The 14195-nt window shown below is 35.2% G+C and overlaps 1 protein-coding gene across 2 annotated transcripts in view; it reads right to left on the reverse strand.

Moving 5' to 3' along the window:
• Positions 1-14195, reverse strand: part of EFR3A (EFR3 homolog A (S. cerevisiae)) — a 90084-nt gene that overhangs the window by 60195 nt on the left and 15694 nt on the right. For both annotated transcript variants that reach the window (XM_010576915.1, XM_010576914.1), the window contains exons 4-6: positions 8276-8352; positions 6363-6490; positions 4517-4667 (exon numbers count right to left, since the gene is read on the reverse strand). In XM_010576915.1, coding sequence (XP_010575217.1) covers positions 4517-4667; positions 6363-6490; positions 8276-8352 — 356 coding nt within the window. The remainder of the gene's footprint in view (positions 1-4516; positions 4668-6362; positions 6491-8275; positions 8353-14195) is intronic.

The following is a 14195-nucleotide window of genomic DNA, read 5'->3' on the forward strand; positions in this document are numbered from 1 at the left end:
CATAGGAAGACATGATATCCTATAAACATGAGACACTTAGAAACTACACAGTACAGCATTAATCAGAAGTGCATGAATGTATGTATGCACTTCAAACAAATGCAAAAAGGACAAACGCTTCAACTTTTCTAAATAGAAAAGTTTCAAACACTGGATTCATGCATTAATGTCACAAACACAGTATTAAAATGATCACAATAAATAATAACAAGGTAAGGTTCTCAGCAATAGGAATTGGTCATTTAGTTCAGTTATTAATAGTTAAGGTCACCTGACACTTCTCATTTTGAGTTTTATTGGAGTAGGATGGATAGCTTCACAATCTATTTTACTTCATGCCACTTGGATGAAAACTATCCTGAACACCACATGTGCAGTTGTGTAATAAAGTCAGTAATGATATGTTGGCTTACAGAGCCTTATTAGCGTGGCTATGAAACTGCAAGATCAGAGATAACAAGCATAAGGTGGGGGAAGAAATATTTAACTGAGAATGACCCTAAAAGGACTGCCTAAAGAGATTTATCTAGGATCACTCAAATTCTAGTAAGGGCAGACATAGAATTTAGAAGATAATTTAACAACCTACAGGATGAGAAAGAATGCTTTGTGTAATTCTGTCTCTCTGTACGTTTAACTCCTATAAAAAAAGATAGAGCAGGGATCCTAGAGATTAAATACTTCATTGTATATTAAATCACTACTAGTACATAATTCTGTATTGGTACATGGAATGAAAGAAGCATCTTGTAATAAAGATAAGTTTGCATCCCATACTTCCAGATTAGCATGCTACAGACAAGCAAGACAAACAAATTGAGTACTCTACTGGGAATATTAATTCTGACATTCCTTAATTTGACAGTCTTGACATTTTATACTATTTTTACATATACATGCACTTCAATTCTGCCAATAACAACTGCTTTTATAAGCCAACTCTAACAGATACAAAAGTCTTGTTACATCAAACATTGACTGGTCACTTTTCCACCTGGGATACTGCTTGTCTTCTTTTAAATAACAAATGATGACAACTAGCAATAACAGTCACCCCCTCATGCACGGGAAGCTCAACACTGTCACTGATGGTATCATTATTTCACTGCTCCTAAGAAGAAACTGCCCTTCTAAAATGAAGCGCCCTATCAACTAAAGAAAGCATTTGTGGCAAATAATTTAAAACGTGGTAATACTGGGTTCTACATGTATCTGCCCTTTTCAGATGGAAAACCAATGTTTTACTATCAAAATACAAAGAAGAATTCACCCCATCAACATTCCGTATTACCTTAAAATGTGTTGTATTCAACTGAGTTTTGTCATCACAGTTTAAGATGAAAGTTTTACTAAATTATGCACCTCATTGGTTTTGACCAACTGCTCACTAAATAAATTTTCTGGACCCTCTCTAAAAAAAAATTGACAGAAAATTAAAAATATTTTAAAAAATTATCCCATCCCCCAAAATTTTTACAAGTTCAAAGATTTTAAAGGTGTTCACACCATGACAGGAAAAACAAGTATAATTAATTCATTCTATCCTAGTAATATAACTACTATGGGTCTAAGCAAAACATTTAATCATTTGTACATAAGAGATAAAGATGTTTTACATGATATTCAGCTACTGAAATTCTGCAAAATGGTTAGGGTGAGAAATTTAGTATCGCCGTAAGCTTCTAAGTAAAAGCTTACTGCAATCAGCCTCCAGATTCTGCAATACTTAAGCCAGGGAAATCTCACTTTTTCCCACCAGAGTTTTTCAGTTTCCTCACCAGCATATGCTATCCTAGCACATGGTTAATAAAAATATCTTCCATGATAGAAGAAGACATTTTGAACTTCATAGACACTGCCAATTTGAAATCTGGTCTACTTAAAAAAAAAAATACAATTCAACATATCCACTATCAAATTTCACCTGTTTTCAAGTATCTGCCTATATAAGTAGATTTACAATTATGTTATAAAAAAAATCATTGCTGCTGTAGGAAATAAGCTAGCATAATTTACAAATGTAACATGTAAAAGTCATAATTATGTACATAATTATATGTAACCTGAAGATCAGGCATAAAAGTACATAAATGAAAAACAAACAGTTGTTTTTCTAATACACTAACCTTCAGGTTTGCTTTTTAGAAGTAAATCAACTTAAAAATGAAGTTTAACTTCAAAAAGAATTTAAGAAGTCAAACAGCTGAATGAAACCTTTTTCTGTAAGACAGACCGCCAAGTAGAGTAAGTTCTGCATCCAAACCCAGATATTTGGAAGTCAAGGAAAAAAACTTGGAAGACAGTGGAAGCTTCCAGATCTTTCCGAGACTTTAAACTACTCAGAGTCACTCAGTACACAGATGTTTCCTTTGAAACCCTGACTTCTGAGCAATCACAAGAGTCCCCACAGCTGAAACAAAATCTGCTTGTGAGGCTGAAACAAACCTCTACAACTCAAGACAGTTGAATCTTACTTGAAAGATATCACTGCCTTTGTGTCCCAGCGAAGCTCTGAAAGTCAGCTTTAGGATGGAAAATAATCAAGATCTACTTATAGCCACAATCATACCCCATATCTTTTTAAGCGTAAGCAGACGATGAATTTGTATTGGCCTGAAACTGAGTTTAACCTAAAAATATTATGGAAACTTTTCCAAAGGTTGCTTCACTTTTCACCAGTTTAAAGATGTTTACTTCACATGCAATTTATTATTTTCTTCCAGACAATACCAGTTTCCACTCCAAAGTGGTACACTAGAATAACTAAAGCACATGAAAGATTATTCAGTCACTCTACCATCTCTACTCTTTTTGGGTTTTTTTGTTTGTTTACTTATTTATTTCCCTTGGGAGGAGAGGAAAAACTAAAAAAGGCTAAATGTGATGATAAACTTTCTCCATGTCCAACAAAATTTATTTAAGAACACAGTAGGTCAGTGTCCTTGGTAACAGACAAGCTGTCAGTACCAATACACCTTGCTCCTCTTGACACAAAAAGACTCTGTCTTTTCTCTCCATTGACTATAGAAGGCACCTAGGGAAATTAGCATAATTAGGCTAAAATTAGCTTTGGAATACTGTTGAAGAGCCGTATAGATTCACTCTCCTCACAGAATTTGACATCTTATTTAGGAAAACATAATTATTTTTGGTTAGTGAGTTTTACAACAGACAAACACGAATTATCTCCTAATTTAGGAAGTCCATTAATCTGCTTTGCTCATAAAAGACTTCATTAGGAACTGACAGGGATATCAAACAGATTACCATAAGGTGGAGTTGTGCTCAATAATATTCGTGTGGAAGTGACATGTGCTTTGTAAATCAAAGTGGAGGTTGGCAGTAACTGTTTCCCACCATGGATTTTAAACAACTGGAAAGTGATGTGCATCTTGCCATTTGGCAGCCCAGGAAATAAATTCCAAAGCTATTTCCCTAAAAGGTCTTGCCCAGGCATTATTATACAAAGAAATCAAAAGAAGCAGGGTAGGCTGGCTCAAAGATATTAAAAATGAATAAATAAATAACTCATTACCCTCAGTAAAGCTGCCCTGCTAGTTTGGGGCACAAGGGGACACTCATCCCCTACATCAGAGCAAGAACTCTCTGCATTGCACCATAATAAGAAATTCTACTCCAGAGTAGCGCCACTGTACTACACCTTCATGTTTCCCTGAACTGCAACTCCATTTAATTCCATCAACTGGAAATCATGCTCAAAGGAAAGCCCAACAGTTTTACAGAATACACAAAGAACCCTCACACTGCTAACAATGGTAACATACACGAAATGCAAGCATTACTTCTTTACCTATGTAAAAGCAATCACTCTAAGTGAAAACAGTCTACATCACAATCCTGGAATTTATGAGATTCCTATTGTACTAGCTGGGAAATACAATGTTTAGAAAGGAAGTATGACAGAACTACCATACTGATTGCACCCATCACTATTTGGAAAACTAGATCTCCAGGTCTTCATTTTGACACTTTTAGTTATGCCCTTTGAGCCTGGATCTGAATCCTGAAATATTTAAGCTAGTAAGATGGTGAGGTTATAATACTGAAGGCTTTCGCCTCCTGACTACTTTTCAGCTAAGAGGAATCTTTCTGTGTAGTGTCAGTGCTATGAAGGATGTGATTTCCTCCTTCTCACACCACGGCTCTCATTGCTGGAGAGCAAGGAAACACTGTCTTACCTATACAATGGTTCCAGGAGGTGTGTTTAAAGATTCAAAATATGAACTCACAGAACAGCTTTCCTGCTCCTCCTAAAAGGAGTTATTTCTACAGGAGATGAGCCCAGCCATCAAAGGAATTTTAGAGACTGAAAGGCAACAGTTTTTCTGCCTCCAGATGGTATCTGGTCTGTGTTTAGGCCCAAATGGTATACCCTGCCACATACAGAATCTTCTCAATTCATGTTAACTGGCAGATACTTTGCAACTTCTGAAACTACTTTCCCATAGCAAATAAGCAGAAATTTATTCTGATTTAATTTAGTATCTTTACTCACAGAATTAGTTCCAAGAACTTGCAGCTTTGGTTCGCCTGATTCCAGAAGCTTGGCCACCATATGAAGGAAACTTTCCACAAACGGTTTTATGCTTTGAGAATGGCAAGCCATTAGAAGTTGGTCCAATGCCTCCATGGCAATTAAAACATACCTGAAAATTAATTAGAGAGACTCACATAAAGATGTGCTACATTCATCATTACCTGAGTTAGTTCAATTTAGGTCCTTATTACTACAAAAGTTAGAAAAGAAATAATGCAAGGCACGTATTTCCCACTGTATAAAAATGGAAGGTATTGGTATTTCCTGGTTTTTGGGGGGAGGGTGGGGGGAGGAGGGGTTGAGTGTTTTTAGAAGGGGTGTCATAATACTTGGTAACAAGAGTAAATATAGTTCAATTATCTTTCCTAGCACATTTTATTTTCAATTATAAATCCCAGCTTTCTAGTCTACAGATCCTCTGCCTATCCAAACCTCAGCATGGAAAGCCAGCAACTTATCCATGCTCCTGCACAGTCAGGCAACATGTGAAATAAATGAAAAAGAGTAAAGAAAAGCAGTCAACAAAATTAATTACCCTAAAGAATAGCCATTTACACATTCCATAAAGTTATAAAAATAGCTTTTGACATCATGAAGGCCAAAAATGGTGGCCTGTGATGGATGCTGCCTTTCTTTCCAATTCCTGCCACTTCTTAGACTCAGTATTTTCCTACTCCATTTCCACATTCTTTAAAATCTTCTCCCTCTTCTGACTCTACATTCTTTAAAATTTATAGCTCATAAAGGACTTAGAGTATGACAGTTTTAAAGTTCCCATTTAAATACAATTTAGCCAAAAGGGCTAAAAAGAAAGATATCCCCAATTCCCACTATGCTGAATGACATTCAAAGGTGTACTGGGTTTACATGGCAAGGTTTTGGTAGCAAGGGGGGCTGCAGGGGTGGCTTCTGTGAGAAGATACCAGGAGCTGCCCCCATGTCAGACACAGCCAGCTCCAAGACAGACCCACCACTTCCCAAAGCTGAGCCCCTCACTGACACTGGTAAAGCCCATGGAGGACCATGGGGGAGCAGATATCCACACTGCAGCCCGAGGAGGACCTCACCCTGGAGCAGGTGGATATGCCCTGAAGGAAGCTGGAAGGGCCCCGCTGGAGCAGGCTCTTGGCAGGAGCTGCAGCCATATGGAGAGGACACTACACAGGAGCAGCTTTTCTGGCAGGACCTGTGACCTGTGGGGGATCCACGCTGCAGCAGTCCATTCCTGAAGGACTGCATCCCGTAAAAAGGGCCCATCCTGGAGCAGTTCTTGAAGGACTGTCTGCCATGGGAGGGACCCAACATTGGAGCAGGGGAAGAGCATGAGGAGGAACAAGCAGCAGAGACAAGATGTTACAAGCTGACTGCAACCCCCATTCCCCATCCCCCTGTGCTGTGCCAGGGGGAGGAGGTAAGGGAGTCAGGAGTGAAGTTGAGCCTGGGCAGAAGGGGGGCTGAAGGGAAGATGGTTTTAGCTTTATTTTTATTTCTCACTATCCCACTCTGTTATTAATTGGCAATAAATTTAATCTTTCCCAAGTTGAGTCTTTTTTGCCCATGATGGTAATTGCTGAGCGATGACCCTGTCATCTCAACCCATGAGCTTTTCATCTCATTTTCTCCTCCATCAGGCTGAGGAGGAGGAGCGAGAAGAGTGGCTGCGTGAGCACCTGGCAGCCAGACAAGGTTAACTCACTACAAAGAGACCGGGTCTGTCTTGCCTCCAAAATTTGATCAGAACAAACATGACGAAATGCAGCTACATGTCAGCATCTATTTTTAATGCTGTGACTTATTTCCTTACCCATAGCGATGTCTGACAACATCTCTGCTCAGTCTCTCTGCTAGGTAAGCACCAATTCGATCGAGCTTTTCTGGTGCAGAAACCGCATAGAAAGTCAGCTTCTCCATATCAGCCTTAACAAGACCATCCTAAAAACAGACATACAAAATATAAAAGTTCACAGAAAGTATAAAGCTTTTGAGGTGCTTTTCCTTTTGTCTCCTCAACATTTAAAGATCTGAGCCATTAAGATGGGAATAAGGTACTGGAAAAAAAAAACCAAACTTTTGAGCAAAACTCAATAGCTTAGCTGCAAAAATCATCAACGTGAAAACTAAGTAAAATATTTTTTAAAGAAATGAAGCAACTACCTTCCCCCATCTTTTTTTCGGGGGGGAACAGGTATTTCAAAAGAGGGTATATAGTGATATATGTCACCAGTTCTAAGACACCTTTTCCCTACCAGTACAATGTAATTTTTTTTCTTTTCCCATCCTCCTCCCCAAAGTATATTAGATGCATAACTTTGACATTGTATACAAACAAGTTTGTAGGTTAAATATTTTAGATTGTAGTTTAAATATTTTATTTCTTCAGTGTCACATCTTGGACAAGGCTGACATACAGGATAATTGTTAGAACAAGATTAACATATTAGTTCCAACATGAACTGTGATATGGATCTCCTCAGATGAGGTTATAATTAGAACTATTAGGTAAGAAGGATAAGGCTTTTTGTCTTTTTTTGCTTGTTCACAAAAACATTATCTTTTTCAAATAAATAACTTCGAAGCTTTTAACACACTCATTATTAATTAATGTATTTTATCAAGAAAGTCTTCTCAAACTTTAGAAAAGGCCTGCAATTCAGTGAAACATCATGGACTGGCTTGTGTCCTGCACTAAGCCAATGTATATTCACAAAGCAGAAACTAAGGAGTGCCAACTCAGAGCTACTGAGTGAGTGAGATTAAAGCTATAAAACTACAACTGTAGCAATTCCGGGTGTTTCTACACCTGTATAACACAAGTAGATTAAAACAAATAAATCTATAAAACCATACTGTTCCATGCTTTCAACATACTGTATACACAGAAAACATTTCCTCTGAAGCCAGAAACATACACTTACATAGTAACTAGCACTCAGTAACAACACATTTTAAAGAAAAGCCCACATACTTTCTAAGAATAAGCCAAATATTATACAAATGCTGTGCCGACTGTTCTCCTTACTTCTACTATAAAGAAGATAACAAAATCTGGCAACGCATTTAAAAAAATACAGCAGCAGAAACATAAGCTCCTGATCTGTCTGAACCATCACATGATTATGTATAGATATAGGCATTACTAAATGGTAACACAGAAGTTATTTATTTTCACAGAGACTAAGAGCTAGGCTTTAATATAGCTCCAAGACTGTTCCAATGAAATGAAAAGACTGTGTATGAATAACTGGAGAAATTAAAAAACAACAACAAAAAACCATTTTGGATCACAGTCTACCAGAACTATAAAAACTTACACAGTCAATATGTCAAGAGAATTAAAATCTTGTAGAAAAATAGAAAATGTGCACACCTGCAACCATAACAAAACAAGTATTTGTGGTTCTAAGTAGTTATGAAGTTAAGTGCTACCTCTGCTGCAGAATACTCTGTTTAATTAAATCTCTATTTCTCTGCACAAAACACACTAATTTCACTCTTCAATACGCACAGCCCTGCTTTGAAAAGGGAATTAGCTCAGATGATCTGTAGAGGTTCCTTTCCAGCTAAATTATTCTGCTAACCTCTATTAAAGCTATGAGGTGCTAAAGCAGAATTTACTGTAAAATGTTAAAACAGAAAAGAAAAAAAAATTGCTAAATTGCTAAAATTAGTTACTAACCACAATTTTTCAAATGCCAATCCCTTAAAGTCAACACTCACTTTTGGATCTTCAGGAAATATGTTATCTACCAGACGCTTGTAGCGAGGTCTCAAAGCAGCACAGCAACAGCACACTCCTGCAGAGAGATTCACCCAACAGAATTTAGAATTAAGTTTTAGGAACTCCGGTATCTTCATTTGAAGAGACTAGCTGACAAGCAAGGAGGAAGAAGATACAGTGAATTCAGCTGCTTGTTACTATCAGCAATAAAGCCAAATTAAGGTAATTGAAAATGACTGAGAAGTCAAATAAGCAAAACTACTATTATAATGTAACACATGAGAAAATATGCAAGCAACCTGGGTACTAGAAATGCACCTGTCATCCAGCCATACTTAAAAACATGCAGAAAAATCAAGAAATTTCAAAATTTAGTAATGTTAAAACCAAGGCTACTTCATTTGCTGTTTTATCTTAATTCTGAATGATCATTTCAAAACATATCTAAACATGCATTATGTTCACTCTTCTACAAAAAAAGTCAACTACAAAATCTTCTGTTTTCAGGCAACCATATAAAGCAATAGAAAGCACAATATACAAAACAAGCTCTCTCTTCATTATCCCACTATTTTACTAGGCATCAAACAAGAGACAGTCACTTGAAGTGAAGAAAGGTATTTTTCTTACCTCATTTCTACTCTCCAATAATACTGTACTCGTATAAAGATAATCAGAACAATACATGTAACTTTTAATTTTATTAATTTAAAAAGAGTCATAATGCCTGCTCTAACAAGATAGAAACCTACAAACCATGGTTTGTTTTTTCTAGCATTCAGGACTACTAGAACTTTGGAACAATTCCAGTTTACCTGAAGTAAAAACTTAGCACAAAAAAAACCCCTGAAAAATGTTTCTAGATATCTGTCCAATTATTTTATCAGTGCAGATTTATTCCCAAGGAATTTAAATGTTTTGACAAATCAGGTTTTAAATGTTTTAGTGGACTTATCAATTAACTCACTGGTCAGGTCTCAGATTAACATAAAGCAGCAGCATTAGTGGCATAAGAGTCACTAAATTGGAAATAATGTACTGAATACTACTATAGCAAGTATGCACACAGATCCGTGGCTGTCTGGTCTTTCAAATCCCAGTACCTAGAGCATTCAGAGTAGCTAAATGTCTTACAATTACCTTATTGAAGGTATCAATATATGCACTCCAAAAAAATCATAAAACACTTTGCTAAAAACAGTTAAAGCAGCAAAAACTTTTACTGAAAGTCAAAATAGGGAAAAGAATAAAGGATATGTTGGCAGTAACTTTGATGATTATAATTTATCTGCAAATTTTTCAGGATGTGAAGAAGCATTAGACAAATACATCAGGATTTGTATTTCTTTACTTATGATATCCAAGTAACCTTAGTTGTTTATAACCATATTTATCAGAACATCTGGAAGATTCATGACAAAGACTTTCCTTGCTGTACTTGTTTTTATTACAAGACTCTGCTTAAGTAGATATTGTCCCTCTATTCCACCTGTTTTCTGATACTACTTGTCTTTTGGACAAAAAACTGAATTATGCTCATAGTCCTTCAACTTAATTCTTGCAATTTATTTAATAAGAAATAATTATTAAAGAGAGCTATGATTTTAAAAGCACACTTTCAAGTTCTCCTCGGTGGTCTTTTAATTCAATTCATTAATTATAGAGTCATACATCACCAGGAGGACGAACACAGACTTACAACTTCAATACCTAACTATGAAAACAAAAAAACATGCAAGAATAAACAGCTGGAATATTAAGATTTTTTGTGTGAAACAGTACTTTGTGACTACTGTTAAGTTCTTCGTATGACTCCTTTTGTTGAAATCTCCTACTCACAGAATGTAAACCAATCTAACAGAATCTAACCAATGTAAAAATCTGTATTTACATAAAAGCTGCAGGTCCTAAGTAGCTAAAATCAAAGCTATTTCATATGCCACTGGAAAACTTAAGTATCAAGAGAGGTTAAAAACCTACTTGACTTAAACCAGAAATAATTCATAGTTGTACAACTAGATTCTATTGAAAGCAATGTTGTGTTCCATTTTAAAAGTAAGTACAATCATAAGAAAACAGTACCTCATTAGCGTCTAGTATATCACTCAGTATTCGGAAATCCAAGTAACACCATCAAAATCCACTGAATTTTGTTAAAATCTACCCAATATTGTTAAACATTTCTTTAGTTAGGTATGCAGCTCTGCACCTGGCTCAACACTCTTTGTACTTGTGTTTTCCTACTTGATTTTCTACCTTATGGGCCACTAACATCGGGCTAGAGTAAACAGTATGTTTGATTACTCCTAAGTATAACAAAATATTCTTACAACTGTAGTAAAATATTTTGCTGTAGCTATCTACAACATAGTAAGAACAGAAAATACTGTAAAATATTGCGTGCAAGACAGAGGCAATTAAAAATTCTGCTAGGTTAGTTTCTCCCTCTTTAAGTGACAGGAGAGAAAATCCTTGCCAAGAAACACAGTTTAAGTCTTCAAATGATGTTTTAGAACTGTGGTAATTACAGCAATTGCACATAAAACCTGGATACAGTCACTCCTTTGAGAAGGACGAATATCAAATAACAGTACCAACCCATTCTGACAGCCTTACCAGATGGTTTCAGTTAATAGAAACTCAATAGTGTTCAAATACTGCTCTTTAAATTTATGGCATACAGTGAATTTTAACATAAAAAAGGTCTAACAAGAAGTATATTACCTAAGACTTGAAAACTTTCTCTTCTCCACATCTTGGATTTTCAGTAGTATATTTACATTGCTATATATTTAATTATAGCTTAGTTTACATAAAAACCCCCCACCTATCATCAAAATATAAAACTAAAATTAATATGAATGGTAATGTCATTAAAAGAATTTTCTAAATTAAATAGAACATTCAAGTATTAGAAAGCTTATCTATGAAAGCTTTCAGCCTCCAAAGATATTTTGAGTAAAGAAATTTAAGCTGAACACCATCAGAAAAAAAATTAAGTGCTAGGCTCTCCAAAGAACACAGGAAAAAAAAACCCAAAATCAAAAACCAAAACAACAGTCATGAGACACACTTTGTGAGAAAATTATTTATCATTGCTCAGTGTTTTGATATAACCAGGAAAGATTAATAAAAAACTAGAAACAGGTTTAAAAAAAAGAAGCATGACTATAAAAAAACCCACAAAAATCAAGTCTTAACAATGTTCATTAAAAATACATTGAACTTAAAGAAATAAAGTAAAATCTAGGAACATTTCACTATGTAGACCAGAAAAGACGAGTGTTTTCAAAGATGGAGAGAAGCTGAGCAATTGAAAACAGATTCTCTACTTCTTGGATAGAAATTTAACCCGGATAAACGTTGATCCAAATAAACAGATTCATTTCACACAAATAAGCTGTTTTGTAGGTCTACAGAACACAGTCACTAAGCCAAGTAAAAAGAACGTGTTCCATTATATGCAGGTTTATCGCCAAAAAAATCCTATGACAATTCCCTTTCAGTGTCAAGCAAAATTTGCATTTTAATAGTCTCCCCATTGAAGACATCTTTACGTCATTTTATACAACTAAATATGAAGGTTAAAGTGGTACCTACAGAGAAGTTCACACTGTTACATGATGGTCAATGTAAAAGGTTTAAGTAATACTTATTATTTACTTCTGCAGTAGTGGGATTTTCCAAGTTTAAACATGCATGTTCTCTTCTGCTAAAGGAATCCTGTAATCTGCATTTTACATGTTAAGACTGTACATATTTCCCAGCTGTACAGGTACTTCTTTTTAAACACATTTATTCTACAGAATAGCAGTAAGAAGAAACAGTCTATCTTATCAGAAAATGATAATTTCACCTACCCAAACACATACATGGTCTTGGTTCAAAAGCAGAATTATAATCATAGGCTTTTTCTTGCTCAACAGTTGGAACTTGAACATACTGCCTCATCCTGGATGTGATTTCACTCCCTGTGTACTCTCTCCTTTTCCAGAAATTTGCTCTCTCACACTAGCATAGCAGCAGTTACTTCACATGAGGGCTCTGCAATACTGTAAGCTTATCTGATTAGCCCTGTGACATCTACATAAAGCCACCAAACACGTGAAAAACTTCAGTATCAAATTCTGTTAACAAGGCCAGGCACAAGAAAAGAGAAAAGAATAAAAGTAAAGATAGATCATCAATGTGTGATTCACAGCTCATCGAATTAAACCAGACAGAGCCAGTTTCATTATTTCAACTTCCCCAGAACACGCAGTTCATTATTTCTGTGACTAGAAGGAAAAAATCAGTATAGTTGCAGAAAAAAACCTGTTTTCAATCAGCAGCCACATATCACTGTGGAGTGATAAATATTTTAGCAAAACATATTTCCTCGATCTTGCTGAAAAATGGTCAGAAAAAAATTATTTAAGGCAGACTGCTGACCAAAAAGGCTTTTTAAACAGAAGGGTTTATCTTCAAGATTAGAGAAGCACTTTAAAAATTAATAGGTTAATGAAATTAACATTATCTCTAATAATACCTCAGAATTTAAGCAGCAAGGATTACAGAATTTAAATCCTTAACATGCTTACTCACAAACATTATGATACATCAGGTAGAAAATCAATTTTGAGTTAAGCAATTCTGAAGATACTTTCTGGCTTCCCATTACTTCTCATCATTTTATCATTTTACTTCCTACATTACATACACTTGGGTAACACAAAAACAGGATTTTCATATAGGTATTTTTATAAACCCTGAAAGTTATAAGGTATCAGTTTTAATAAAATCACAACTAATAATTTCCACTAAATAACAATTCCATACCAATTCTACATTTAAGAGACTAGTGCTAATAAACCAGTGTTTACTGCAAATAAATTCAGAGAAAACACTGAGCTGCACAGAAACTGTCACCACAATATGTTTTACTAAAGAAACCCTATGGTGTAAATTAGAAAAACACACATTACAAGAAAGTTTTACTTCAAATGAGTTTGTCTGAATATTCACTGCTACATCTTACTCATACAAAATTACAGAAAGACAAAACCTTCAAGCTGGCTTTAAACATAAATCGCCAAGTTCTGCCCATCAAGTTTAAAACTGACAGATTATTTTCCTCTTTATCAAAACCCCACAAAAGAGAAAACAAATGGATTGTATTATTTATCTAATGCTAGAATTTCTTGCAAAATTTCACAATGCTAATATTGTTGTCATCTGCTTGCAGAACATTAACAATCTGAACCAAGTTTTTCCTGTTCACTCACTGAATATTTTTTATGTCGAAGCTTGGATGTGGTCATCCATATCTTTATTGTCTACCTTCCAACACTGAAAAAAAACCCCCAAAACAACAACCCCACAGTATCTTTTTCTAGAAAAAAATAGTATAATTAACGTAAAAGTTTGAATCTAGAGATAAATGCATGTTTTGCTAGTATTAAGAAACTGAGCAATATTGAAATTACATTTAGTTGCTCAATGTACTTAAATATAACTACGTAAAAATTGAGTACTTCACTTTTATACATTAAACTTTCATTTCATTTATTTTTCTATATCTGAGAAATAGAAACAAAAAGAAATTTGTTTCAAATATCCAGAGGAAAGCACATAAAATAACACTTCAACCACTACGCTAACTATACCTGGTTAGTTTTCAATTGTTACTATCAGTTGATGCATTTAATTCAGAACTAAAATTATTTTCAAGGGCATTCCCTTTCCTCTATTAAAAACAGATCAAATATTTTAGAACAAGGAAATTATTCTGGCCATATAAGGGAGTTAATTAAAAATATTCTTCAACCTGCTATAAAAAGAACTGCTGTAAGGACACACTCATCAGCCACTGCAATGTCCCTGTAACGCACTCCCAGAGCGGAGGACTCACCATTTAGACAGCATGAAGTCCCATCCCCC

The sequence above is a fragment of the Haliaeetus leucocephalus genome, unplaced genomic scaffold (assembly GCF_000737465.1).
Source record: "Haliaeetus leucocephalus isolate CR32 unplaced genomic scaffold, Haliaeetus_leucocephalus-4.0 Scaffold555, whole genome shotgun sequence".
Lineage (NCBI taxonomy): Eukaryota > Metazoa > Chordata > Aves > Accipitriformes > Accipitridae > Haliaeetus > Haliaeetus leucocephalus.